General features: G+C 38.7%; 1 protein-coding gene across 1 annotated transcript in view; it reads left to right on the top strand.

Annotated features, from left to right (window-relative positions):
• Positions 1–25319, top strand: part of MOCOS (molybdenum cofactor sulfurase) — a 206378-nt gene that overhangs the window by 167031 nt on the left and 14028 nt on the right. Inside the window, exons 7-11 of the mRNA XM_030971831.1 lie at positions 4437–4553; positions 7229–7672; positions 14547–14709; positions 20614–20695; positions 24794–24918. Of these exons, the coding sequence (XP_030827691.1) occupies positions 4437–4553; positions 7229–7672; positions 14547–14709; positions 20614–20695; positions 24794–24918 (931 nt within the window). The remainder of the gene's footprint in view (positions 1–4436; positions 4554–7228; positions 7673–14546; positions 14710–20613; positions 20696–24793; positions 24919–25319) is intronic.

The raw sequence follows: 25319 nt of genomic DNA, 5'->3' as shown, positions 1-25319 counted from the left end.
TCACAGTCAAATGCTGGATGACAGAAAGAGCTAGCTTACTTCCTCTCCAATTCCATGTCATGAATCAGTGAATTAATTTACCAGTAGATATGGAGAACAGCATCTTGAAGCCTGTTTTATAACCAGCCATCAGTGGTGTGCAATGAAATTTTTGTAATGAGCAAATCCATCAGACAAACTGCTCTGGTACTTGGGCATTGGCATTGTAGAAAGCAGAATGAGAAGTCCTAATCCCAGTTCCTGAAGGACAGTACTTGCCAGTATTGAATTATATGATTTTTTTTTTTTTAGAACACTTCATGATGTATTATAAAAAGTTCCTTTATTCATGTGAATAATTCTTATGATATCTTACACAAATAAGTACTTGCTTGAATAAGAGCTCTAGAATTGCATCCTATGGGAATGACTTCAGCAGGGGTGTCTAAAGCATTCATCGTTCTTGGTGTAAGTCTCAGACTTAGTTGATTAGGAATAATGCAAAATTATGTGCTATTTGTAAATCTTTACTCTCATTTAGCATATACCTACCTACAGCAAGTATCATTCTCAGACTTATTTCAATGGAACCTGATGCCAGAGAAAAACTTGCAGCTTTCACTGAGTGCCTCAGAAGCCCTGAAGTGAATTGTTAGCAGAAGTCAGTCATTTAGCAAACACAGAGAAGTCACCAGTGCATTGTGTGACAGGGAATGGGAAAGCAAAACAGACAAGATTCTCATTTCTTCTCAGAGCTTTCCAGCTGATGAGTATCAACTGAAATAGCAGATTTCCAAGAGGGGACTATTGTAGGGTAATGCATTAAAGTGAAAGCTCTCCACTTCAGTATTTTTTATATTAAAAAAAATTGTATTTATCAGATAGAGCACTATGAAAAAACCCCAAATGTGAGCATTTGATCAATCTGGGAACACTAAAGAAAAGCTCATTGATGGAAAAAAATTAACCATTTTAAAAAATTGGTTTAGGCAAACTTCCTTTACGTATCTTTGTTAAATTTGAAGACCGTGACTTGGAAGTGTGAAAATCACATTTTGCTTGTCAAAAATCAAGACAATGTGACATCAGAAGTGTTGGGGTGTGAAGCAGTCTACAGGGCCAGGCCCACAATAAAGAGCTTCAGAAAAAGTAATGAATGCCAAGGGGCTCTGAGAGACAGAAGGGACTCCAAGATAGCATGATGGCTTGATTACCATGTCCTTACTAACTGAAATCAGTAAAATTCTGCAAGATTTCTGCATTTGTTTTGCAGTTTAATTGTACTCTTTAATCTCTTAAAAACCAAGGCACAATAATTCCAAGTATCAGTTCCAGGGAATCACCAAAACTGACAATCCAAGTACATGAAGCTGTGTACTTACCATTAGTACCATTCATACTTCTGTGCCTTCATTGATGAATTCATTCCTGGCTCCCAAAAGTCACTCTCTGCTGTTACAGACAGAGCTGCAAGTGACATTCTGTATTTCATAACCCTGAGCTCAATACCCATTATTGCTCCTTATGGCAATTTTAAAGATTTGTTTTATTTAAGGAAGCTTTTCTTCATCAAAATAACTGTAACAGATGTTTTATGTTCTATTTGTTTTGCTGTGTGATAGCACTGCAGAGAGAGATTAAACTAACTCCTCAAGTAGTGTATTTCTAGGGTGAAAATAAATGAGAAGAAATCAAAACATATGTCCAAGGAAAAAACCAACCATCTATTCAAGGGACGGATAATTTTGCAGTGCTGACTTTATTGGTTCTTTACACGGTGCCATTGTTTCCAGTGAAAAGTGTGCAACGCATTCCCAAGATCTGTGCATATTATCACATTGGTGATCATGAGCTTCAGTTAATACTAAAGCTATTCATAACTTACCTTTTTTCTCTTGAATCATAATTCCCATATTCCTCTAATGATCATATTTTTAGGTCTCAGTAATCCTGGTTCAGTGTACAGATTGATATATACTAGAACTAAAGTATTATTGTACGTAAGGATTGGATTGCATGACTAGAGTGAAATTACTGTTCACTAAAGAACAGTAATAATTTATTTGACAAAATTTAAAAAAATTTAAAATCCTGTTTGGAATTCCTTGAAGATGTGTTGTGGAAACTGTATTACACTACATACATTTTGATTGACAAGGCTGCCCCAGGAACATTCCTTTTAAAAAGTATGAATAGTAAAAAGATTCTATATTTTAAAGGTTTTTGTATACTGAGTAAATAAGCCCAAACACTGTACGATTTCAGCAGTGCCTTGCTTGTCATGATTAACAGAATGACAGATCCGCCCACAAGTCACTAGCACCATGACAAACCATGCTATGGCAGAATGACAACTTTTCTCATCTAAATTAAAAAAGACATCAAGAAAATGTCGCTGTTCCCATATTGTAGTCTTCTGACAAAACAAAGCTAGCGACACCACAACAGTCACTCTCAACAGATGCGTTTTACTAAAACTTCAATTTGAGAAAAAGGCTTTAAACACAAGATATTCTCCAAAGCATTAATCATCAATAGGGATCCTGGGGCTGATTGTACTCTCTGCTTTCCAAGTCTGTATATATGGAGTTATTTTGATTATGTCTGTGTTGGAGAATCAAATGATTTTGAACTGAACTAGTGGCACAGAACACATTGAAATGTGAACTTGAGAACTTGTGAGCTATAGCAATGTAGAATTTTTTTGTATACAGCACATTTTTGTGCAGAGACCCTTATGTCCCACGCAAGGAAAAAAACCAGTAACTCTTAACTGCTTTAGCAGAGCTAAATACTATTTAGATTGAATTATTTCAGCATGGACTAATTTCTAACAGAAGGCTTGGGTTTTCTAGCCACTGATATAGTGACTTTAAAGGTGCTTGGTGCACACAGTTAAACTTAGAGATCTCAAAATGTAGAAGATTGACATATCAAGATAGAAAATAGACTGAATTATACCAGAAAGTGTTTGGTATATGTACTGGGCCATTGTTCTGTACAGAGGGAATTTATGTTAAAAGTAATAAAAGCCAGTAGAGATTTAACCAGCTACAAAAGCTGGGTTGAACATTTATACTGATACCTCAGACGAAGCATGAGCTCACAGTTAGGGAAGTGGTTAGTGTGAGTCGGTTGACGCTCCATTTCCTGCCCCTTTTAGCTGAGCTGTTGCTGTGCATCCAGCTGAGCCTGAGCTTCCTGCGTGGAGGATTCTGTCCCTGGTACAGTGGAGTCTCCTGAGTCTGCAGCGTGGTCATTGGCAGGGCTCTCAGCTCTCCTTTTTAATAGAAGGAGCAAAAGGGGTTAATGCAAGTTGTGCAAGGTTGTTTCGGGAGTCTGTGGTAGAGGTGGGGGTCAGATTTCATTCATTTATTTGCCTGTCCTTTATTGCAGTCCTGACCAGGAATGCTCATCATTTTTCATCAAAGAAATAGCTGGTGGTAGCTGAGCTAATCTTATCAGCTGCTGCTCTTGCTTTTTGAGATCAATATAAAGCATTTCCAGGTCCCTGCAGTGAGGTTCCATGGTTTCTTAGCTGTACTAAGAGAATCCCTGTAGTGTTTCTTAGGTGTGCTCTGAAACCTTGACAATCTGTATCCCTTGCAGTGCTGTCCTCCCAGTGCATGCATATATATGTCCCCTTCTGAGGCACATATGGGCACGTTCTTCTGTTGTCTTTGCACATCATTTTCATTCCTTCCCATAATTTATTCATGCCAGTTCGTCATCAAGTATTGTATTTCTGCCCATTCATTATTCAGTGGATGATAAAGAAATGGTGCAACACCAAACAGCACGAGGAAGAAATGCACCAGGGACTTGGTAGATTGGGAGTTGTATGTACAAAACCCAATGAGACATTCCAGTTCATTCCCTGTCCTGGCAAATATTACTGCTTACTGAGGGACTGATCCTTCCAGCACTTGCGTGCCAAAATCCCATAGATGCCATCAGTTTCTGTAATGAGGACTTACAGTTTCAGATCCTTGGAGCACAAGGTTTTCTTTAGCTATCTGAAAAGGTGCCCCAGGCTTCTCTTCAGTCTCTTGAGAGGCTGTTGCAGGTGGTGGCTCTGTCAAGATACCAACACCTGGCTGCAGGTCTGTAATTAGGAGCACTGATGTGAATAAACCTGTTCACAGCTTTAAAATTGAGCAGATCTACTGGCATTCATAAGCTCAGGACCCTGGTTGTCTGTGTTTTTTTGTGGAGTAGTTGCTCAATGCTAAGGTAAACATCTCTGCTCCTACCACTGCTTTCTTCTGGCTAAAGTAACAAAGTTGAAAAATGCAAAATCTGTATGGGAATGGTAAAAGCTGCAGTAAGTTGCTAATTGTTTAGAGAAATAATTTACTTCCATGGATTTCTACCTTTAAAACACTGTATCTTGTTGACCACAGTTTTAAAATGTCTATTTTTCATTCTTCTCCTATGTCTTCTGCTGGACTGGGAAGGTGGACAGCATGGCAAGTCTCCACAACATACACGTTCGCACAGGCTGCTTCTGTAACACTGGAGCCTGCCAGATGCATCTGGACATAAGCAATGAGGACATCCAAAGGAACCTGCAGGTTAGTCTCTGAATGTGGTTAGAACTTAAAAGCTAAAGTGCATCACATCCCATGGTTTTAAGTCTCTGTGACTTTACTAATGAAGTTAAATTTGACTTATTTTCTTTAAGCATTCAACGGCTTTGCCTTGTTAAGGGACTAAATTGATTGAAACTCGGCTCATTGAAATGAGGGATTGAAAAAAATCATGTGATGAATGCAGAGAAGTATGTGTTGCTTGTTATTATTTCATTGGAGAATAGGAAATTAGGCCTTCTTGTTTGGTTTTGGAATTGCATGATATCAAGGCTTCCAGCAGAGCAGAATTTCCTGGACAATTCCTCTCATGTTTTTCTTTAAGTATCCTAATTAATTATTGTACATACTAATGCTCAAGAATTGTAGACCTGTTGCTGTTGGGTGTTACAATTTAAAATACATACGCAAATTGGACAGGAAACAATAAAGGCAAATACACAGTGAATCTCAGAGAATGAAGCAAATTTAGATGAAATCTACTTAGATTACTGGTGTGTTAGATTTTTAGAATATCAATGTAAATATTATTTTCAAGATTACTAAGGTTTCCCATAAGCTGTCATTAAAAGATGTATAGCACAATGTATTACACTGAAGTGGAGGAGGCTTCCTGTCTGCATATTTGTCAGTTTGAAATTACAGTAAATTAATTTGGAACAATCAAAAACTTTATTAATGGTGTCTTTTCAAAGGTAAAAAAAAAATCTTATGGCTATAATGATATTATAGCTCCCAGAGACATATAGATAATTTTGCAAGCACATTTACATACAGGACTGATAGCATTAGTTCTTAAAGGTGTCTGCAGTTCTTTAATACCTTCCTTGGGAAAATGGTGCTTTGACTTGCCATGGAAGCTCTCTCCTCTGAGAAAACAAAAAACTGTCTACCCTTTTGCTGAAGTGAAAAATGCCAAATAACCAGCTGCAATGCTCCTGGATCTCCTCATACAAGGAGGATTTTGCTAAGGAGTGAGTGACTCCTTTTAGGTCTGTCTCATTTAAATGGGGATAAGCCAAAGTTAAATTTATGGAGAGACACTTCATCGCCAAAGGTTGTATAATGAAGTGGTACAGTTACACAGTCGTTATTTGGGGACATTCCATTCCCATCAGTGCTTTGAGAAGGATCAGGATGAGTTATTGACAACATTACTGTGTAGAGGAAGGCATCTTTTATCATATTATTTGCACATATACTTCAGTTTTGTCTTTTCCCAGGGTGCTGGCTGTATTCTTCCTTCCCTGATGAAGTTGTACATGATAAAATGCCTGTGAGGGAGGACTTTCTGTCTTGAAGTGTCCCTGGAGAAGTGTGGTTAGTTTTCTTAGAATGTTATGTAGGAACTAGTTTACTTATTTGCACAGTAGGAACCTCTCTCCTCAGTCAATCAAGCAATACTTGGCAGAAGGGTTACAGAAGGGTATATTAACAGATGCAACCTAATTTTGAAAATATTGCTTCTGCTCTGTTGTCAAGGATAAAAACTACTTCACACTGCATTAAAATATTTACTACTGTGTTGCATGCTTTGACATAGATGTAGGGTTTTTATTTCTCCTTGCATAAATGGCATCTGTGTTCATTGTCCTGTGACATTTCTTGCTTTAAAAAAAAGCCCTCATGTAAATAAACTATTCACATGTCCATTTTTAATGTGACAGAAATGTGTAAATAAATTAAATTCTGAGAAAAAAACCCCAACAGCTGCTGCACTTAGGGAATAGGATGCTGCGTTTGGACTAAATCTTAAGTCCATTGGTGAGCTGCTATTAAGTGGATAAACAAAGGGGGACTCTAGCTCGCTTCACTGGTGGTGAGTGGCAGCACTCAATGACTCATTTAAAGAATGAGAAACTTTTGCCCTTAAGGGAGAGTTTTCCATAGAGCCTTGTATGAGAAACCTATCAGATGGATATCTACATGGAGGTCACTATAGGGCATTCAAAAAATTTTTCAACAAAATTTTTTCAAGTGCAAACTTGTGCTCATCAAAGGAGGAAGTGTTGAAGGAAAGACTAGTTCCCTTTATCCTGAAAGCAATGTGTTGACTGGATCAGCAAGACAGATTTTTTGGATATTCCTATGTCACTTAGGATGTTTGAGCTCTAGATTCAAGTCTCTGCTTTGCTGCTATCCCAAATGAGTTAGTTCTCTGCTGTTTGGACTATTAAACGCAAGCCATGATAAAGCCACTGGTGATATAAAATGGTGCTTTTCTGACTAGTGAATATCGAGAAAACTTCCCCCCAAAAAATCAGCCTTCTCATAGTTTGTTTTCTTATCTGAACACACATCACAGTTTGAATCCCAGTGAACTATGCAGGTGAGACTGGAATATCTCTGGAGATTATCTGAGCTGACTGTCATGAGACATAAAACCTTTAAGTGATTCTTGATATGTTTTTGGGAAGTATGTCTTCCCCTAGAATAGAATAGGACAAGCAGCTCGAAATTATCTTCATAGTCTAAGTAAATCATAAGATGATTGAGGGTATTTTCTTAATTTTCTCTTTGTATTGATGAGTTAACCTTCTATTTTTTACAACAGTTTTTCAGGTTAGAATTAAGAGACTCATTAATAACTAGGTAAAATTAGAGAGAAATAAAGCAAAGTATCATGACAGCTCTCTGATTTTCTTCCTATTTCAAACTAGGCTGGCCATGTCTGTGGAGATAACATAGACCTAGTTGATGGACATCCCACTGGTTCTGTGAGAATATCCTTTGGCTACATGTCTTCTTTTGAAGATGCACAGACTTTTTTGAATTTCATCATAGCCACCAGACTCTCCAACTCGGATGCTGAGATTCCTTTCCAGTCTGTTACAAAGCTGATGACAGAGTCTGTTCCAGATGACCACTTTTCTTTTAACAAGGAGGATAAATTGTCTCCAATATTGCAAATCTCTGACAGAGAACTCAGGAATATTCCATCTGGGGCAGAGACAACTGGCAGCTGGCAGCCACCAGAGCCTGAGGCAGAAAGCATGAGGGCAGCTGTTTCTGAGACTGCAGTGCCAACGTGTAGAAAAGGTGGCAAGCCCATCACTGTTGCCAAAATTTACCTCTACCCAATCAAATCCTGCTCTGCATTTGAGGTATGTGCTTTGAACAATTCAGAAGTACTTGTGCAGCTCAGCCTTGTGTTTTTCATCAGACCTGTGTGTATGACATACTAGGAAGCAGATTGTGGGTACCGGTGTCTCCTTTTTTCCAGGTTCTGGGATCAAGTCCCACATGTTAGGCTACCTTGAAGGATTTTGAATTCGACTGAAGTTACAGGGGAGGGGTAAATGTGTCTTCTGCTCTCCCCTCCCCCACAAAAGGCAAATCTGCACATAATGTGCTGTCTTGAAGAAAATAGTTGGATTTGCAAAACTTGACTAAAATATAATCAAATAATTAGTATGCTTTTACAGAATGACATGTGCTGGACTCGTAGGCATTGAAGGGTAGGCAGCAATTGAGAAGTAACTTGATTACCATGTTATAATTGAGAGGCGGCTGATTTACATTACAAAGAAATGTTATCATTAAAAATACATTTGCAACAGAAATATGACATTTAAGTGTTGCTGTGCTATTTGAAACTTCACTCTTTGAAGATTTTAATTGCTTTTTTACCAAGTTAATAATATCATCACCTTAGCTGTGGCTTTTTTTTTTTTTTAATAATGCATGATGAAATAGGTGTGTGGCCCACACATGACCTAGAATGTCACTCTGCTTAGTACCATACTGGGAAGTGATTTAATGAATGTCAATAATGGTATAACTTTCCCTACAAAAACTTACTGGTGTAGGTCAGTGTCTCACATCTGAGAGAAAATTGGGGTCAAATCCAGTGACGAATCTCCTGAATTTCAAATAGGGCTTCTCAGCTGATTTGATCATGTTTCGTTTTTTTTTTTTCTTTCTCAGTGCAGAGAGGTTGGGCAATTAAACACTATTAAATGATCAACCAAACAACTGTATTTTTAAATTTGGGTTGGCTTGTGATGTCTTTAATTCAGAGACACAATCCTGAGCATCAAATGAGACCTGAACAAACAATTTCCACCCCTTATTAACCTCCCACTAGATCAAACTGTTTAGAAAATCAAATTAATTGCCCATTTCATGTGAAAATTTTTTAACCTTTGTTGAAGTGTTGCAGTTTTCACAGCTGTATTAGAGAAGCCCAGTATGGAAGCTGCTGAAATACGTTGGCAGTACTCATGCACCTTTGGGGTTAAGTTCTGTTTTTGACATGCAGGCTGGTGTTGTGAGATACATGCCACAACATTCATCACTAGGAAGGCTTTGAAGTGATTGTGCCCAGGAGCAGGTAAGACATACCTCAGCATGAAAGAAAGCTTATGTTTCCCCACAAGCTGAGCCAGATTTCTCCTCTTCAAGCTCTGTGAGAGGAAACAGCTTTAGGTGATAAATTGACACAAACCCGGTACTCCCCAGCAGACAGGACTGCAGTACTATATGGAGGGGGGAAATCCCCATGCCTCATGCATATTGCTTGTGCCAAGCACGGGTTAATGGGCCCAGAGTGAAAACAGGACTCACCTTCTCCATCCACTTCTACATCTCATCCACTTCTACAGCTCATCACTGTTCTGTAAACAGTGAGAGATGGATACCTGCTTATTCAGTTCAGCATAAAATAGGCGTCTGCAATAGGAGAAATAAATTTTCCTAGATATTTCTGTTTCTTTTCATTGACTGCAAGAGGAATCTAAGGCAACTTAGATTATGCAGCTAACACTAGCTGATCTGAATAATGTAAAAACAGATATAAAAACTGCAACTATATTATGAGGTTTAATTTTGCATGTCTAGAGTAATTTTTGAAGTCTGTTTTGATTGTTTTATGACAAAGCCTCAGCCACAATAAAGGTCTGTAATCTAAGCACTGTCAGAGCCTGTATTGCCAAAGAGTAACAGAAAATTAAATAAATACTGGATTTAGTGTATGGTATTGGAAGGGACTGGAATTTTACTATAAAGAGCATTTAGCTCTTCTTCTCCTCTACTTAAACAGTAATTTTTGTGCATTTCCACATGGTTTCTATGTGGTTTATAGAAGGTACTTGAGTGCATGCAAAAGGACAGTAGAAATTGACCTAACAACTGGGAAATTGTTGTTATCCACTGGGAAAGGGCTTTCACTGCATTGGGAGAGCAGGCCAGGAGTTGAAGTCAAAAGAGTATTTTGATTTTGATGGGGTTTTTATATTGAAGTAAATCCCTGCAAAAAATATGTTTGCTTTTGTGACTTTTCCTGTCCACCAGATGTTCTCCTTGTTTTTTCTTCCTAAAAGTCTGACTGGCACTTCTAGACCTGTCATACTTTTATAACCAGCCTGTGAAAGATCTGCCAATCTCACTGTCTGCCTATAGAAGAGATAAAAATAATGTCTTACAGACCATCATTTGTAAAATGAACTTTAAAGTTCAATTATCCCATTCTAAGTCACCAAGTGGCTTAGTCTCTTCCCAATGAGAAAGAGTAGAATAGAAAGCTGTGGCTGCCAGGACCCAGACCCTGCAGAGTGCACTAACCTCCAATATGTATCTGTATATATGTTTTTATATATCATTACTGCAGCTTCAGCCTGTATCACCTTGAAACAGGAAAACAATGTATGTCACATGCACTGGAGTGTGAAGCAAGACATGCTAGAGAAGAAACCTTACCACAATTAAATGGAATCAAATCCTGGAAATCATTTTGCTTTCTAAAATATTGATTATACCAGAATCTCTAGGCTTTATCGTGAAAAGACTGAATCATAGCCAAAACTATTCTTTTTCAATTTGTTTAGTGGGTTTTTTTTCATAGACTTCACATTTAACATTGTATTATCTCCTTACTTCAGGAAATGCATAAACTTCTGAAGTCGTTCTAAAGTAATCATGTAGCTTTAGTCTTTGATTGGAATCCAAGAATTGAAAATCATCTAAAATAGCTTTAGATGCTTTGTAGTTGCTGGAAATGTAGAATAGTATTTTCCCAATTAAAAATTTGATCTCCATGTTTATCAGCTATAGGGTAACTCAGCTGATATGAAAAGGTAGAAGTGGTTCAAATGCTGAGCTGTAGTAAATTCATTCACCTTCCAATACTTTGATACTTGAGATCAGAAGCTCATGGATTTGTAGGTTCAAGTGGAGGCCTCCCACTGGTATGGGAGGTCAGACCTTCAGCATGTGCTGTAACTAGTGTTTATTGTAACTACATGATCACTTGAGTTTTCCTAAAATAATGTGTGCAGTGGAAAATTCCAGATAACTGTGAGCAGGACTCAGCCCATCTGCCACTGAAATCTGCCCACAGAGTTGCTGGTTGTAGGATAGATGATTAGTGGCAGGAGGGCAAACTTGAGGAGGATGTGAGTGCGAACTCACAGCTGTTTGATCTCCTCTTTAGAGTCACATAATCTCCTCCTCTCCTAAACTCTGATTTCTCTGTTCTATTCTAAGTGGTTTAGTATGAGAGGTTCTTGACCTCCAGAGAAAATGAGAGTGCAGAGTGCTTCGGCAGCTGGGAGGATGAAACTTGGCATGAAGATTGTCAGCTCGCTGCAGGTCAGGTGGTTTCTGCAGAATTGTATGGAGTGTTCCTGGCCACTGTTGTCCCATGGATTTTGTACACATGGTGCAGGAAGCAGAGGGCAGAGTTTTCTAGCTCAGCTTCTCAAATGTGGGGGTTTTTCCTACAATTATTTTATTAAATGAAGAAAAGCAGAGGAGTAACCTCTATCCCAGACCACTTTATTTTTTCCAACATAAAAATGTGTTTTAAACATGCATTTTTAAACAGGAATATCTCTCATGTTGATGACTTTTGCATAATATAATGCAATGTGCCCAGTGAAAGAGGTTAGGAATTTGACCTAATAACTAATTAAGAACTTTATTATTCTTACAGTAGATTTCAGAGTATAAAAATTGCATCTCAACAGAGAAGACAAACTAGCTTTTAATTTAAAATACAATGCAAATTCCTAGTGATCAGTGGATAAATTATATGTAAGACCACTAAGATTTTTAAACTTCGATAATTTAAAGCCTTTTCAGTGATTCCTTTAATGTCTTCAAAAACTGTATTGGCCTTCATGATGACATTAGTGTGAACTATGGGAGAAATGCAGCACAAAATATTTTACAGAAAAATCTGAAATAAAGAAAAAACCAAACAACACCACACGTTTTTGCAGTGGATATTTTCATTTTGCAATAGGAAAAGATGGAGTAAAGCAGATGGGACAATACCAAGTACTGGCTGTATTATGCAATGATCCTCATGACAGGTAGAGGAGACCATACATTGAATGATCCTGGGATGCATAATCACCTGCCATGCTTGGAATGAAGGTGTGTGCTGGTATCTGTCAGTAAAACCATGCACTCCCTGCTTTCCTTCTGTCCTCCCACTTCTGATTTGTCCCAGTAGCCAGAGATGCCAGGCAACTTCAGGGAATCACATTACAGGCTATATAATGCACTATTGCTCACTGCCACATATGCTAACCTGCTCTGTTTTACTTTGTTTAACAATCCTTCAGCCCCTTTGAAATAAGGGCAGGATATGCTCTGCACAGGCCTAAGTGCTGAGAGGAGAAATGGATGTGTTCTTCCTTGCTCATCTCCAGTGTCAGTATTAGCAGCAAACCAGCTCTGGCTGTTCACAGCCATCTGGGACTCTCCATCCAAGGCAGGCCACAGTTATTTTGTTGTTGCAACTTCCTTTACCAGGGTCCTAGCAATACAGTGCAATACAATGAGCTGAAAAGTGGAGAGGGAGTTGGGCACCTGACAGTGCTCAGAGAACATCCATGACAGGGCAGGGACTCACTGCAGGGCACAGTGTGTGACTCTCGCCACAATGGCAAATACCCACAGGAAGAGGGGAAAATGGGTTGAGGACCTGTAATCATGGGCTGCATCACATTTGTGGTTTGAGTGAAGCATGGTGTTAGTTGCCATATTTTCAGACCTGTCAGAGGTGCATTGAGTGGAAGGTGTTGATTATTTCCAAATATCTGCTAGCTAGTTAGCTGGGCTTACCCTTTAATGCCTGTCAGCATGCAAGAACTTCCTGAAGCTCTGATTAAAGAGAAGATTTATTTTGCTCATAAAGCCTCTTGCCTTCAGTGAAGGGTAAGAAAACACTTAAGCTGTTTCCTGAATAAGATTGCAGTCCTGAAGTGGAACCAAAACAACTGAATGTTGCAATAGGGAACTGAGAAACTTTGTGGTCTTCTTCTATTTTTCTGTTTTTTTAGTTTATTCTGCTCTCTATATCTATCAAATCCTGTAGAGATCTTTTGGATTCATGGGAGGATGTATTACCAATTAATGATCTTCTTTTTTGGAAGGAAGATTTGTTAGCAGGAAATTCTTGCAGCTCTCAGATGATCACCAGCTGTTCAAATGCATTTTGTAGTCTAATTATACAGGATAACCAAAAATGCTGGTCTCTCCAAAGAATAATTTCCACTAAGAACAAAAGTGTATTCTTCAGCTGATATTGCAGTCTTTGGGCTGATTCCTCTCCTAAAAAAGACAGGGCAAAAGTTCACATAGCTGAGGTGCTAACAGCTTGAGGTTCCTGGATAATGTGATTTCAGATGACACTGTCAGACCTAAAATTTCTATTTATCACAGAATTTTCATCCACAGTTGCATAAAAAAATGCCAAATAATATTATAAATCCAGGGGGTTGATAGAACATATTTCTTCTCCTAATTTTTATTTTTCTATTTTCTGTATTCAGTATAGTTGGTTGCACTGTGGTGAAATTGTTTTTATTTCAGCTTTGATGCTTTAAGTTTTCAGTTCTACCATGCCTGCCCTTAGCTTTCTATAGTCAGGCAGTCAGTGTCAAACTGCTGCTGCAGGCTTTTATAAAAACAGGAAAAGTTTAAAAGAATGAGATATTTTAGGTTCTGTCAAGTTTTGGGTTGATCACATGATAAACAAAAATGTGATTTTAATTAATCTAGCTAGTGCTTCCAGACATGCTGTTCTTCATAGCATCAGGCTGTGCTTGACATATCTTTTACTCAATAGGGTTTTGCTGAAATCTTTTGTCGGCTAATTCATGTGAGATGTGCTCAGCTTTTCTATAAGAATTCAACAAAGTTCAGCTGTAAACTTTTCTCCCTATTCAACTGTGACTAGAAAGCATACGTGAGCTGAAGAATATGTTGGTGGCCAGCTTTATATTACAAGAATGGTATTAATATTTTAACATTCTGGAGAAGAAAGCAGATATTAATGTCACCCAAGGGCATTACTAAAATTGCTCTCTTTTTGGATTTCAAGATTACCATCTGTGTAGCATCAGAAACAGATGTTCTTTTCACCAGAAAAATGTATGTGAAAGCAAGGACAATATTCTTGTATGGGCTATTCAATGTAAAGGCTGTTATAGACATAATGGAAGAACAGATAGCAATGAAGACAATGTGTTTTGTTGTAAGGGAATTTAAAGAAACTATTATTCTCCCAGCAAAACCAGAAGCTTCAGTGGCAGAAATTTTCTCAAATGGATTAATTGATAAAGTGGTCCCATATTATGAAAAACAAGTTTTTTCAGAATTTTGAATTTCACAGTTTTCTTGCTTTCTGTTTGTTTGGTTTTGCCTTAATTCATAAAATTCCCATAAAATTTCTGTGCTTTTTAAGTTAAATGAAAATTTCTGGAGGAATAGGTCCTAAAAATGGATAACCATAAAACTGAAGACAGTTTTCAGAGTGTTTCAGAGATAGTTTATTCTTATAGCTCTGTTAAACTGTATGATAATATGTAACAACTTTCAGTAATTTGATTTTTTTTTTGTCAGCTTTGTGCAGTGATATCTTTATCTTTGATGAATGGATTCTTTTCCCTCTCTTCTCTTTTCAGCAAGAATCTATTAATGCAGCAAACATTTTTTAAACCCTTGTACCCCCTCCTAATGCTTTCCCAGGTTACAGAATGGCCAGTAGGAAACCAAGGTTTGCTGTATGATCGCAACTGGATGGTTGTAAACCAGAATGGAGTCTGCATGACTCAGAAGCAGGAGCCAAGGTTGTGTCTTGTGAACCCCTCAATTGATCTGAAGCAAAAAATTATGGTCATTCAGGCAGAAGGTTAGTAAACAATATCCTTTCCTTCCCTTCTGTGTTGGTGTCAGATTTCTAGGCGGGGACACCTGCATGCTCCCACCTAACTACTGAATGCTGTGCATGCTTACTTGTGACTTTAGGGACAAGTTCTGTGCCTGCTGTGGGCAATGAAGCCCAACCTTTTAGATGCAGCCCTGGGGGGCTTCCTAATTTATTTTTGGGCAGGCAGAGAGTAGACAGTGACTCCCTATGTGCAATCATAAGGTGAATGCTCCAGGATGGAGAAAGGAACAGACAGATGTGGAAATTTACTGACTAGTGTCTCTCCACAGCATGAAGTCCCACAGCCTGAAGGGATTGTTAGTGCTGCAAAGGTAAAGGAATATGTCTTAACATTAAGCATCTTGGACAAAAACCTTCCCATTTTGGATCTCTCTTCCTCCTTCCATCTGTGGGATTAAAGGGATAAAGTCTTCAGTGGAAATTAGTATTAATTAAAATAAGGACCAGACATTATTTAACTCAATTAAATACTTGCACTAGCAGGCAAATATTTTATGATGCTTGAGTTTCCTGGGAATTATCAAAATCCTTTTTATTCACTGCTGAGGGGAAAATAAATGAAAAAAATATGTAAAGTGTTACAGAAAGCCCTTTACTACTCAGGGATGAAAATGATTTATTTTCATAACAGTGCCATTGCCACTGAACACTGGAACAGGTTTGAATTGACAGAAGTCATTACTAATGCTGAGTTTGCATGTGTCTGAATGGTGTTCATCATTTCCCTGGGGTCCCACATTTACTCAGCCCATAGTGTCTTAACCACTAGTAATACACGTGACCACATTTTCAGCAGCCAGAGCAAAACAAGGGAACCTATCTTCAGATTTTTCACCCTTTTTTAGAAACCATATGAGTGGATCTGTAACCACAGTCTCCTTTCTGTGTGTACATTAGGGTTGCTGTCATCTCCAACTGTCTGAGCACTCTCCATAGAATTAAGTCTGACTTGTTGATTCTTTTTGTCTGAAACTGGTTTCTCAAATGTACATTTTGATACTTAGACTAATTTTCTATTTGCTGTTTTCTGTTTCCAATCCCAAACACAAGCTAGTCTCTTCTTAGGGATTCCAGACTTGCTCACTGACACATACACTGCTGCTTTCCTCTCTTACTTCTGTACTATTTCCTTGAAAATCTATCATTAATTCATTTCAATTCTACATGGAGCACCTTGCATCTCAAATTTCTGTAGTAGACTTGCACAGACAACCTTCTCCCACAACTTTTAAATTATCAAGTGCTTCAGAACTAATTATTTCTAGAGATTATTTCCTTACCATCTCTCTTCCTTTCTGACCATTCTGAGCCTGTTCTTCTTTTTTTTCCCTGCTAGCACTTGTTCAGACAAGTGCTTATCCATTAGTATGTTCACCTGTCAATAACGCCTGTCAGTAAGACCTTTCATACTTCAGGGAGTCAGGAGGAAGTTTTCCCAGAAAAAATGACTGTCAAGGCACCCATTTCATACTGAGATTTACAACTCTTGCCAAAGTTAGTGCCAGGGTGAAATTTGCCTTTAAATTCTACATTTTGCTGTGCATCTTTTTTGGAGTTCTCACTGTCATTTGCCTTCCTTCCAATGAAAGTGAAAACCATTTCCACACTGAAGTGATTGTGCAAGTCCATTGATCATTTTTCTATCCAAAAGTAATTGATGAGTGTGCTCTAATGGGAATGTCATTGCCATTTATTTACAAGCCTGCTTTGGTACAGCCAGTGTGTAAGAATGGAGTCATTCTATTCTTTGTATAATGACCCTAGCTACCAAAGTCCTAGCCCGTGAGGTGATCTGGGGCCTCTTCTCTAGCAGTCCTGCTGGTTTTTAGTCTCATGATGGTCTTGCAACCTGTGGCATTTTTTAAAATTCTTGACAGTGAGATAATGGGAGTCTTTTCCTTGGGGAGTCTATTCTAGAGCTTACTGCTCCTAAGATGGCACAATGATGGGAGCACATACAAACCAGCAGGATAAGGCTGAGCACATAAATCTGTAGGAAGTTGTTCCAATATTTATTATGTTTTCTTTCTTCTTACCTGCAGTCTAAATCCATTATTTGTTTGTTGGTGTTAAATTTTTAATCTTTTTCTTTTATCCCTTCACAAACATGGGTCAGTGTTATATCTTCCACTTAAATAATTTCATGGGAGACAAATTTAATTTAATAAATTGACTCTTTCCTCACAAATCCCACGTTAATCCCTGCTGCTTTTGTCACCACACCTCCAGCCTGTCTGTACTTGGTTGCAAATGTAGGACCTGCAGCTGAATGCAGCATGTGAGCAGTGACCCATGTGGTGGGGAGCAGTGGAACTTGCTTGAGCCTGGTTGTTCTGAAGCTCAGAACCGTGGCTGCCTGTGTCGGTGGCCGATGCTATTTCAGATCCGTAGCTCTTAGTGACTGACAGCCACCTCCAGGTCTCCTCCTGCTCCTCTCCTTCATCCACATGGAAGGCCATCCACCTGAACCACTGCTTCATGCACATGGAAGGCCATCCACCCAAACCGCCTTTGCTCAGCCACAGCCGTCTGCATCTTTCCAAGCTGAGCTTTGTTCCCTCCATCTCTCCTCCCCCTGCCCTCACAGTCCCTGTGCTGAGTTTCTCTGTTTTTTCCATTTCTGCCATGCCCTTGCTTCGGTGACTGTGCAGGCCCAGCGCTGCAGGTGACGGTGACAGCGCAGTCCGGCGGCTGCCTCTGCTCTGCAAGGAGCCGTACCCGCGGTGCTTTCCCTGCCAGCTCCGCTGCTATCCGCGCTTTTCCCGCTGGGAGCGCAGCTTGTGACGCACGCCTCTGCCCAGGGCGCGCTTTGCTGGCTGGAGGCGCCTCTCTCCAAAAGAGAGAGCCTAAGGCAGCCGTGCTGCTGGAATGGGGGCTCTGGTAAGTGCCTGAAGCCGAGTGAGCCGGATCCCGCGAAGCTGGAGCACACAGTGGTTTTTAAGAGCGTTTTGCTGTTACACTGTTAGATTATGGTGACTACTTTATCTGTGACACTTTTAAAACATAACGAGTCTGTTCTCTCTTCCCCTCCAGGCACACGTGTTCCTCTCCCTCTAGAACTTTTCATTAGCAGAAAATTTGTTTATGGCTATTTTATTGCAATGTAGCTTAATATTCTCTGTCTTCTCTGTCCAAGAAAAATTTGTCAGCATGATTTAGTGTGACTGCAACTACTTTAACACCTTTTGCTGAATTCTCTGTGCTGAGACACCCTTTCAGGGCTGTTCTTTAACCCCTGCATGTTGGGCGTCTCTGTAGCCCCAGTTGTGGATGGGCAGACCTCGCTGTCTGACCGACCCGGCTGTGCAATCCTGCTACCCATCCACTGTGGGCAGCAAGGATGGCAGAGTGAGGCTTTACACAAGCCCAAAGCTGCCTGAAGGCTTAGGATCTTTGCCTGGCATGCCTGCAAAATTAGTTGGCTTGCATGGCAGCTGGGGAGCTCCAGGTGTTTCCCGGATCTCTGATGAAGGAGTTAAGTGAGAGTAGAGGGAGAGGAAGGGCTTGTGCGTGCTCTCTCACTGGCTGTACTTTTCTTCCTCAGAGGGTGTGAGATTTTAATTTAGAGAAACTGCATTTTTTCAGAATTATTTTCTTAGGCTATGCAGTTGTTAACAGGCATTCCCTATTTTGTTTACTGTTCAGAGTCTAACAAAGCCTTGCTATCACAGAACCCACTTTGAGAAAATCAGTGTACCTAACTCTAAATCAGACTTCATGGAGAGAAAGAATTTCACATGTCTTGAATGAAGTTATTAGAGGTTTGGTTCCCAGTAACTGAAAGGTGGGCAGGAGCAAGTGCCTTTATTTCCAGAAACCCTATTACTGGAGTGAGAATCAAGGGAAATCTCCGTGTCCTCCTCCATCAAATACGTGGGAGCACAGATTACATCACACTTGTTCCTGACCTACACAAACGTGTAGCCAAACAGAATCCAGCTGAGAATACGTTTCTGGAAAAGACTAATTTCTCTCTTTCCATTTTAGCTAACAATCAGCATTACTCTGGCAAGTTGGGCATTAGTTTGTCACTGCACAGTGGGAGAAATTCTGAGTGTCGAGGAGGCACCTTAAAATATTGGAGTAGAAAGATGCTAGCAAAACTGAGCAGCTAATTGCACTTTATGGAGTTTATTGTGCCTTCAAATAGTCATGTGTTACTGCCAATAAAAATAATGGGAATTAAGTGCATACACTGATGAAAGAATATACATGAATGGTTTATATTTCAGTCTATTGAAATAACAGATCTCTAATTTTCCTCATTGACTGAAAATAGGAGCTATAACGATAAGATTTTTTTTATATTAATACTGTCAGCACATCTGTGAATTTTATTATCAAGCAAATTACCATGGAGAACGACAGCTTTTGCACTTTAGTAACTGGCAATATTCTACTTTATTTTTTTGCCTTAAAGACAGAATAAAATTGTAATTAACAGTGTTTAACTGACCTAAACATCACTGTAAAATGTGTACTGTTCAATAAAAATGTGATACACTTGCTGGTGTATAAAAGCCTTTTTAAAGCCCTGAAATTCTATTTTAAGAAATTTTATGAGTATGCCTTTCTTAGAAAGTATTTGAAAGATGTAACAGTTAAGAGTGCTACAGTATGAAATTCTTCAAACTCATCTTTTCTAGAAGGAATGATTGTAATGTTTAGTTGTTTCAAAGCCCAAGAGTTCTAGTTGATAAGATAATAACATTGGCTTTTTTTTCAGGTTGTTACAGGGTAGTTCAAAGCATTTTTTACATGTATTATTTTCTTAAGTGAACCCAGCTTTCCCCCCTCTGTCTTCACTTATGACATATACTAACATAATTAACCAAAGAAGAAGTAGATAACTTTCTATTTTGTAAAACGGGCATGAAACAGAGTCGATAGTGGTGTTACAATGAATCTAAACTACATTTTATTACTCTTCAGAAGAAAATAAGCCAACTTGATTTCACTGTATCACAGAGCTGGTAGAGCATGATTTTTATTTGTTTTACAATATTGTATAATATCAAAATATGTAGTTATAATTCTGGGAAATGCTGGGGAGGGGGGTGTCAAAGTTTTGGTTAATATATGTTGCAGCGTAATGGAAAAGCTGGATTCCTTGCAGCCACACAGTAAAACACTTTGTTCTTCATTTAAGATGATTGTTTTCAATGAACAGAAAGAAAAGTAGTACAGCTTTTCTTTTTGGTTCTAGCAAACTGCAGTACTCTTTCCATCTCTTTGGCTCATTCTGTTCTAGATGAGAAAAATGTAGGAGAAGTTAAAATAGATCATTACCAGGGAATCCTCAGCTGGTTTAAACTTGGAGATGAATAGATGGGAATAATTGTCTCATTTGCAGTTTTCCATACATTTGTTCTTTAAATTATAATAGTTTTTTCTCACAGTATATTTCTTTTTTTGAACAGACTGTGCCTCTTTTTTTCTTCCCCCCTCCTCCATCTTTCATATCATTCAATCCCTCTACTCCAACTTGACAGTGTTTAACATCATCTCTTGACTTGTCAGAGGAGCCATCCTTCCAACAGAAACCATGACTGAGGCCATATAATTCTGTGCTAGTTTTGTTGCCTGAGATAAACAGAGAAGGAAATTACTCAAAGCTGAAATTGTGTATTTTTTAAATATGCTTTGAGTACCAAGGTCATCTGCAGCCTTTGCGCTTTGTTTTATCATTTGGAGCCACCTGCCGGCAGAGAATATAATTCTGGCAAAAAGAAAAAAGATGTTTTTATTTGCTGTTTGTGAGGCTGCTGTGACTGTGGAAAGGAGCAAAAATAGGAACTTTTTTCATGATCCTATCATTCTTCATAATTTTTTTATTTAAATATGACTTTCTGTCTTCCCACCTAGGCATGGACCCAATATCTGTGCCACTAGAAGACAATACTGTAAAAGAGGCTGTGATCTGTGAGAGTAAAGTCTGTTCACACAGGTAAGGGAGAGCAGAGAGGTACTGAAGCTGAAAATCACTGTAGTGGCACTCAGGATGTGAACACAGACAGAAGTCCTTGAAAAAATGGTGGAAAGCAATGAATGATTAGTGAACCAGGAGAGTGGTCCTATTTAAATAAGTAAGTTGGCTAGCCCAGCATGTCTGATAGAAAACAGTAAAAAATTTCAAAACATGAAGAAAGGAGAGGAAGGACAGTACAGTAAACTGGCTTTGCCCTCACTTGAATGAGTGAGATCTTTTTATTTACTTGCCCCAAGCATGAGAAAAGAAGGTGTCCCCAGTTACCTCCAAATGTCAACTGGGCGTCTCAGCAGGACTTGAATTCAGTTCCCACATTTAATAGTGATGATGTTAGCAGCTTTGCCCATTTCATACCACATGGATTTAAAATTGCTAGAACCTTCTAAAGTTATAAACAGCTTTCCATATTTACAACCCTTTTAAATTTTGTTTTGACCACCCATGTTGTTCAGTGTCCCCTTAACAATCTTAACTTGCAGGTATGTAAGTTAAATAACATTAATTCTAATCAGGAGACATACCACTTCAGTGAATATAACATTAGGAATAAAATTATTTCCTATCCATAGACTTAAGTGTTTATTCATCATATTTTCTAAGAACTTCCTGCAGTCTCATTAAGTTTTCTGAGTGGCAGTGTATCAAGTGCCTTCCTAAAGTACATTTGCATTATCTACTATGTTTCTTTTCAATGAGTCTCTTGGTAAGTCCAACTAAAAGAGGTACTTAAAGATTTATGTCTTCCTTTCACTAAGGTATACTAATTTTTTGTAGCCCTCTACATTTGCTTCTCTGAGTAACACATAAACAAACCAGCAGAAGACCTGGCAATTTCCCCATGGAGCCATGCAGAAAATTATCTTCTCCTTCTTTTCTACTAGCTATTCAGATGATAAAGAGGATCTTTTCCTCAGAAGTGTATTTTCCTCAGGTAGTGGAACCCACCCAAGAGTCATTTGTTTTAACCATCTGTCCCACTTCCCTTAGTGTTGACTCATCCCTAGCCTCCCCATGGTAAGCCCATCTATTACAGGCTATAAAACAGCCTGAGTTATCTTTCTCTCTGTGTGCATAAAATTTGTTGCCATACTGTTTATTGTAGCTTCTCTTTCATGTAACTGACTGTGTCATTTTTTTATATCAAATTGGAAGTTTTCATGGCAAACTTTCTTAGAGTTCTGTGAAGGAAGGAAAGAACAGAATGAACAAGAAAGGGGTTATGAAAGAAAATTGCAAGGAGTGGGCTGTAACTAGCAAATAAACAAGGCAAGAAGTAAAGCAGGGTGAGTGAACAACATGGATGAGGCTCTGAAACTGCTCAGAGACCCAATAGCCATTTATACCAGTTTCCAGTGTTTCAGCAGAGGAGCCTCCAGGGCCAAAAATAATGAGAAAAACAGTGCTTTGCAGGAGGACAGGAGGTGATTTGTGGTCAGGGGTCTTTTCTGCGACATGTCTAAGGTAAGCAGTTGGGCCAAAAGTCTTTGTTAAAAGGCTTTTATTCGAAAGAAATGCCTAGTGAATGTATTTTCTATTTATTAGTTCTGTGCTCTGATGCTGTTATTTCAGCCAGTTCTGTTGGCTTACCCTGAATTTAGACTGAGATAACTGAGAAAAGTACATGATGTAGAATCTGCAAGCAGTCGTGTGAGGAAGTTTAATTTTGCAGCAGCCGTGGAAGTTTAATGAGCCCAAATTTCCCTCCTGAAGCAATTCATCAACGTTAGCCTTCATCCCAGCAGGGGCTGCTCAAATCAGAGGGACCCGGCTTTCTGGTACAATGTCTACCAGTGACATAAATGATGAAAGTAGAAGCAATGTTGATAGGATTGATGCTGAAGAAGACCCTAAATGCTCAAGGTTGCTGCTCTACTGAAGTAAGCAAGGACACAACCTCCTCTTTGACAGGTTGCGGTATCAAAGAGATCAAGGGAAGTGTAGCAGTGGTAGAAGACAAGGGTTTAGTTAAGAACAAGGTGAACTGAGCCTGTTGTATTATATCCCATGGGATCAATATTCAGACTTCATCTGTCCTTGTTTCTTGTTCTGTAAATTACCCTGCTAGAGGGACCAGTTGTAATGCACTGAAGCTAAATGACATAATAGAAAGATGAGTGGGAAACTCAAGGCAAACAGCAAGTGAAATCAGAGAGAAATAGGCTCTCCTTTATAAATTGCCTGACATGTGCCAAATGAAATGTAATGCTGACAGATGTAAAGTTATACTCCACAAAAATAAACACAAGCAGAAAACAAGTAGAATTGAGCTACAACAGAATGACTTTGACTAAGACCTTGAAGAGATGATGGTACTTGCTCAGAAAATGGTCTGACAATAGGGGAAAGCAATTTGAAAACACGTGGTTTGGAATACAAAAACTACACAGTGGCATTTGATGAAATATCAAGAATGGTGTGAGTCTCTAACTCAGCCACTGTGACTCAAAACAATAAGTGTATAAAGGGAGGGCAAAACTTTCTTCCTGATTTATACAGTATTAATTTCTAACAGGCTGCCAGAGGCAATTGACTCAAGAGAGATTTTAAACACCCCTAGAACCTCTGTGAAGGTGGAAAAAAATATTGGAGGAATTTGTTTCACCTGCACTGTTATCATGGAAGATTCATGTGTTCTCATTAACAGCCTTCTCCCTAACACAGTTCAGACTGTGAAATCTCATGGGGACATTCACCTTTTGGCCTCTTTCTTGACATGGTGCCTGCATCTCATACTCATGCCAGAATACCATTTCAGTTCTAGGGCATCACTGGCTAGATGCAGCTCTGTTTGACATCTGTCCACTCTGAGTGGGGAGAGGGATGCAGAGCTGCACCATAATTCAAAATTCAGAATAAGCACTGAAGAGATACCAGTTCCATGCAGGATTATAAAATCTCCTTTGTTTCACTTCTGCTGGCTTTGTACCTGTGAAATTCAGTTGAACACAACAGAGCAGTTTGTAAAGCCAAGCCAATTTCCTCTCAATCCTGGGGTTTAGCACCTTTTGCTGTGAGTAGCTCTTTTCTTGTTTTACAAAGCACATGGTTTCCATGCAGATCAACTTCTTTGGCTGGATAGGACATCAAGGTGAGCATAGGAACACAACTACTTCACTTTCCTTGCTATAGGAATCTTTCCTAGTCAGCATAAGTCACATTCCTCTTACATTTAAAGTTAGGTATCAGTCAAATCTCTTTATGTGGTCAGTAGAGAGTTGAACATTCCCACAGTGAGAGTCATCCCATCCTGAGGTCTAATATAGATGGGAACTACTTACTTCTTTCCATTATCTGTGAGTGAAACCCAGACAACTGATTTAAACGAGATGTCTGGGAGATTTAAATGACATTAGGTTTACTCGGGGCTGAGGAATCTAATGTCAAACAGCATCAGTGGCCTTCTTGGATTGAAAGAGATTATTTCAAAGTCCCTCTAGGAATGATTACATCCAGGTAAAGAAGGCAATTCTATTGCCAGCTTGCATAACTCACTAGACATTTTAAAAGTAATGGAAATCATCTTTAGAGAGATGCTTGGCCTCTGTTAGTGGAGCCATATTTCAATATGAAATGTCAGTACAAACATGATTTAAATTAGAGAGGTAACATCATTGTACCTGATGGAATCATTAAAAATTACACACAGCAAAGCAGTCTTAAATTGAACTCAGATCATTCCTCTCTGTTTTTAGCAAGAAGTACAGACCAGAGTGTGACTATTTCATAATATTGTATTGTAATATTGTTATATGGACAACCACTTATTGTACTTCAGAGTCAGTGTCTTCAGTGTTATGACTAATTCTTTATTCCATAGTAATTTTCCAAACTAAACTAAATTAGATCTTGTGAAAGTCAGCTTCAAGAGGAAAGGAGTAAACTTGAGGACATGGGGAGTTAGAGTCATGCAGAGCTTCACATCAGACATTCATCAGACAGTATGGATTCTATACTTTGTATTGAAGGAAGCAGAATAAACATCTTCACAATTTGACTTCTGTTTTGCAAATTGATGTTTGGCCAATCAAATTTAAACTTCCTCTCTTCTTGTAATAGGGTAAAAACGTATGACTGTGGAGAAAGAATTGCTGGCTGGCTTTCTACATTCCTTGGTCGTCCGTGTCGCTTGATAAGACAAAGTTCAGACATGAAAAGCAAGTCACATCAGAAAAATACAAAAGGTATGTTGTCATCCTTAAAAATATTTGTGATTCCTTATGCAAAAATCAGGCTCATGGACTTCACACTGAGTGTATAGGTGATAAAGGCCGAAAGAGTTATCCAGTATAGATCTAGTCATTATGTTATACCCAAACTGACTTTTTGATGCCCTTCTACTTGTTAAATTTGGTGAAAATGTACAGATGCACCAGTATGGGGGGGAAGTTATTATCATGACCATGATTTTGTCTGGAAACTCAAAGAGACCATTTAGAAAAATGATTATGAATAACCAGATAATTTTTTCAGAGATTGAATTTCATTACAAAAATAATTGAAAGAGTATTGCAAATGCATAGATATTGCTCTTGTAAACTATTTTACAAATTTGGTAAAATCTCACCTCTATCTCAATTTCTAA

Source organism: Camarhynchus parvulus, chromosome 2, assembly GCF_901933205.1.
Source record: "Camarhynchus parvulus chromosome 2, STF_HiC, whole genome shotgun sequence".
Lineage (NCBI taxonomy): Eukaryota > Metazoa > Chordata > Aves > Passeriformes > Thraupidae > Camarhynchus > Camarhynchus parvulus.
Note: the sequence above shows the minus strand (reverse complement) of the source record. Positions and strands in the feature narration are given on the sequence as shown.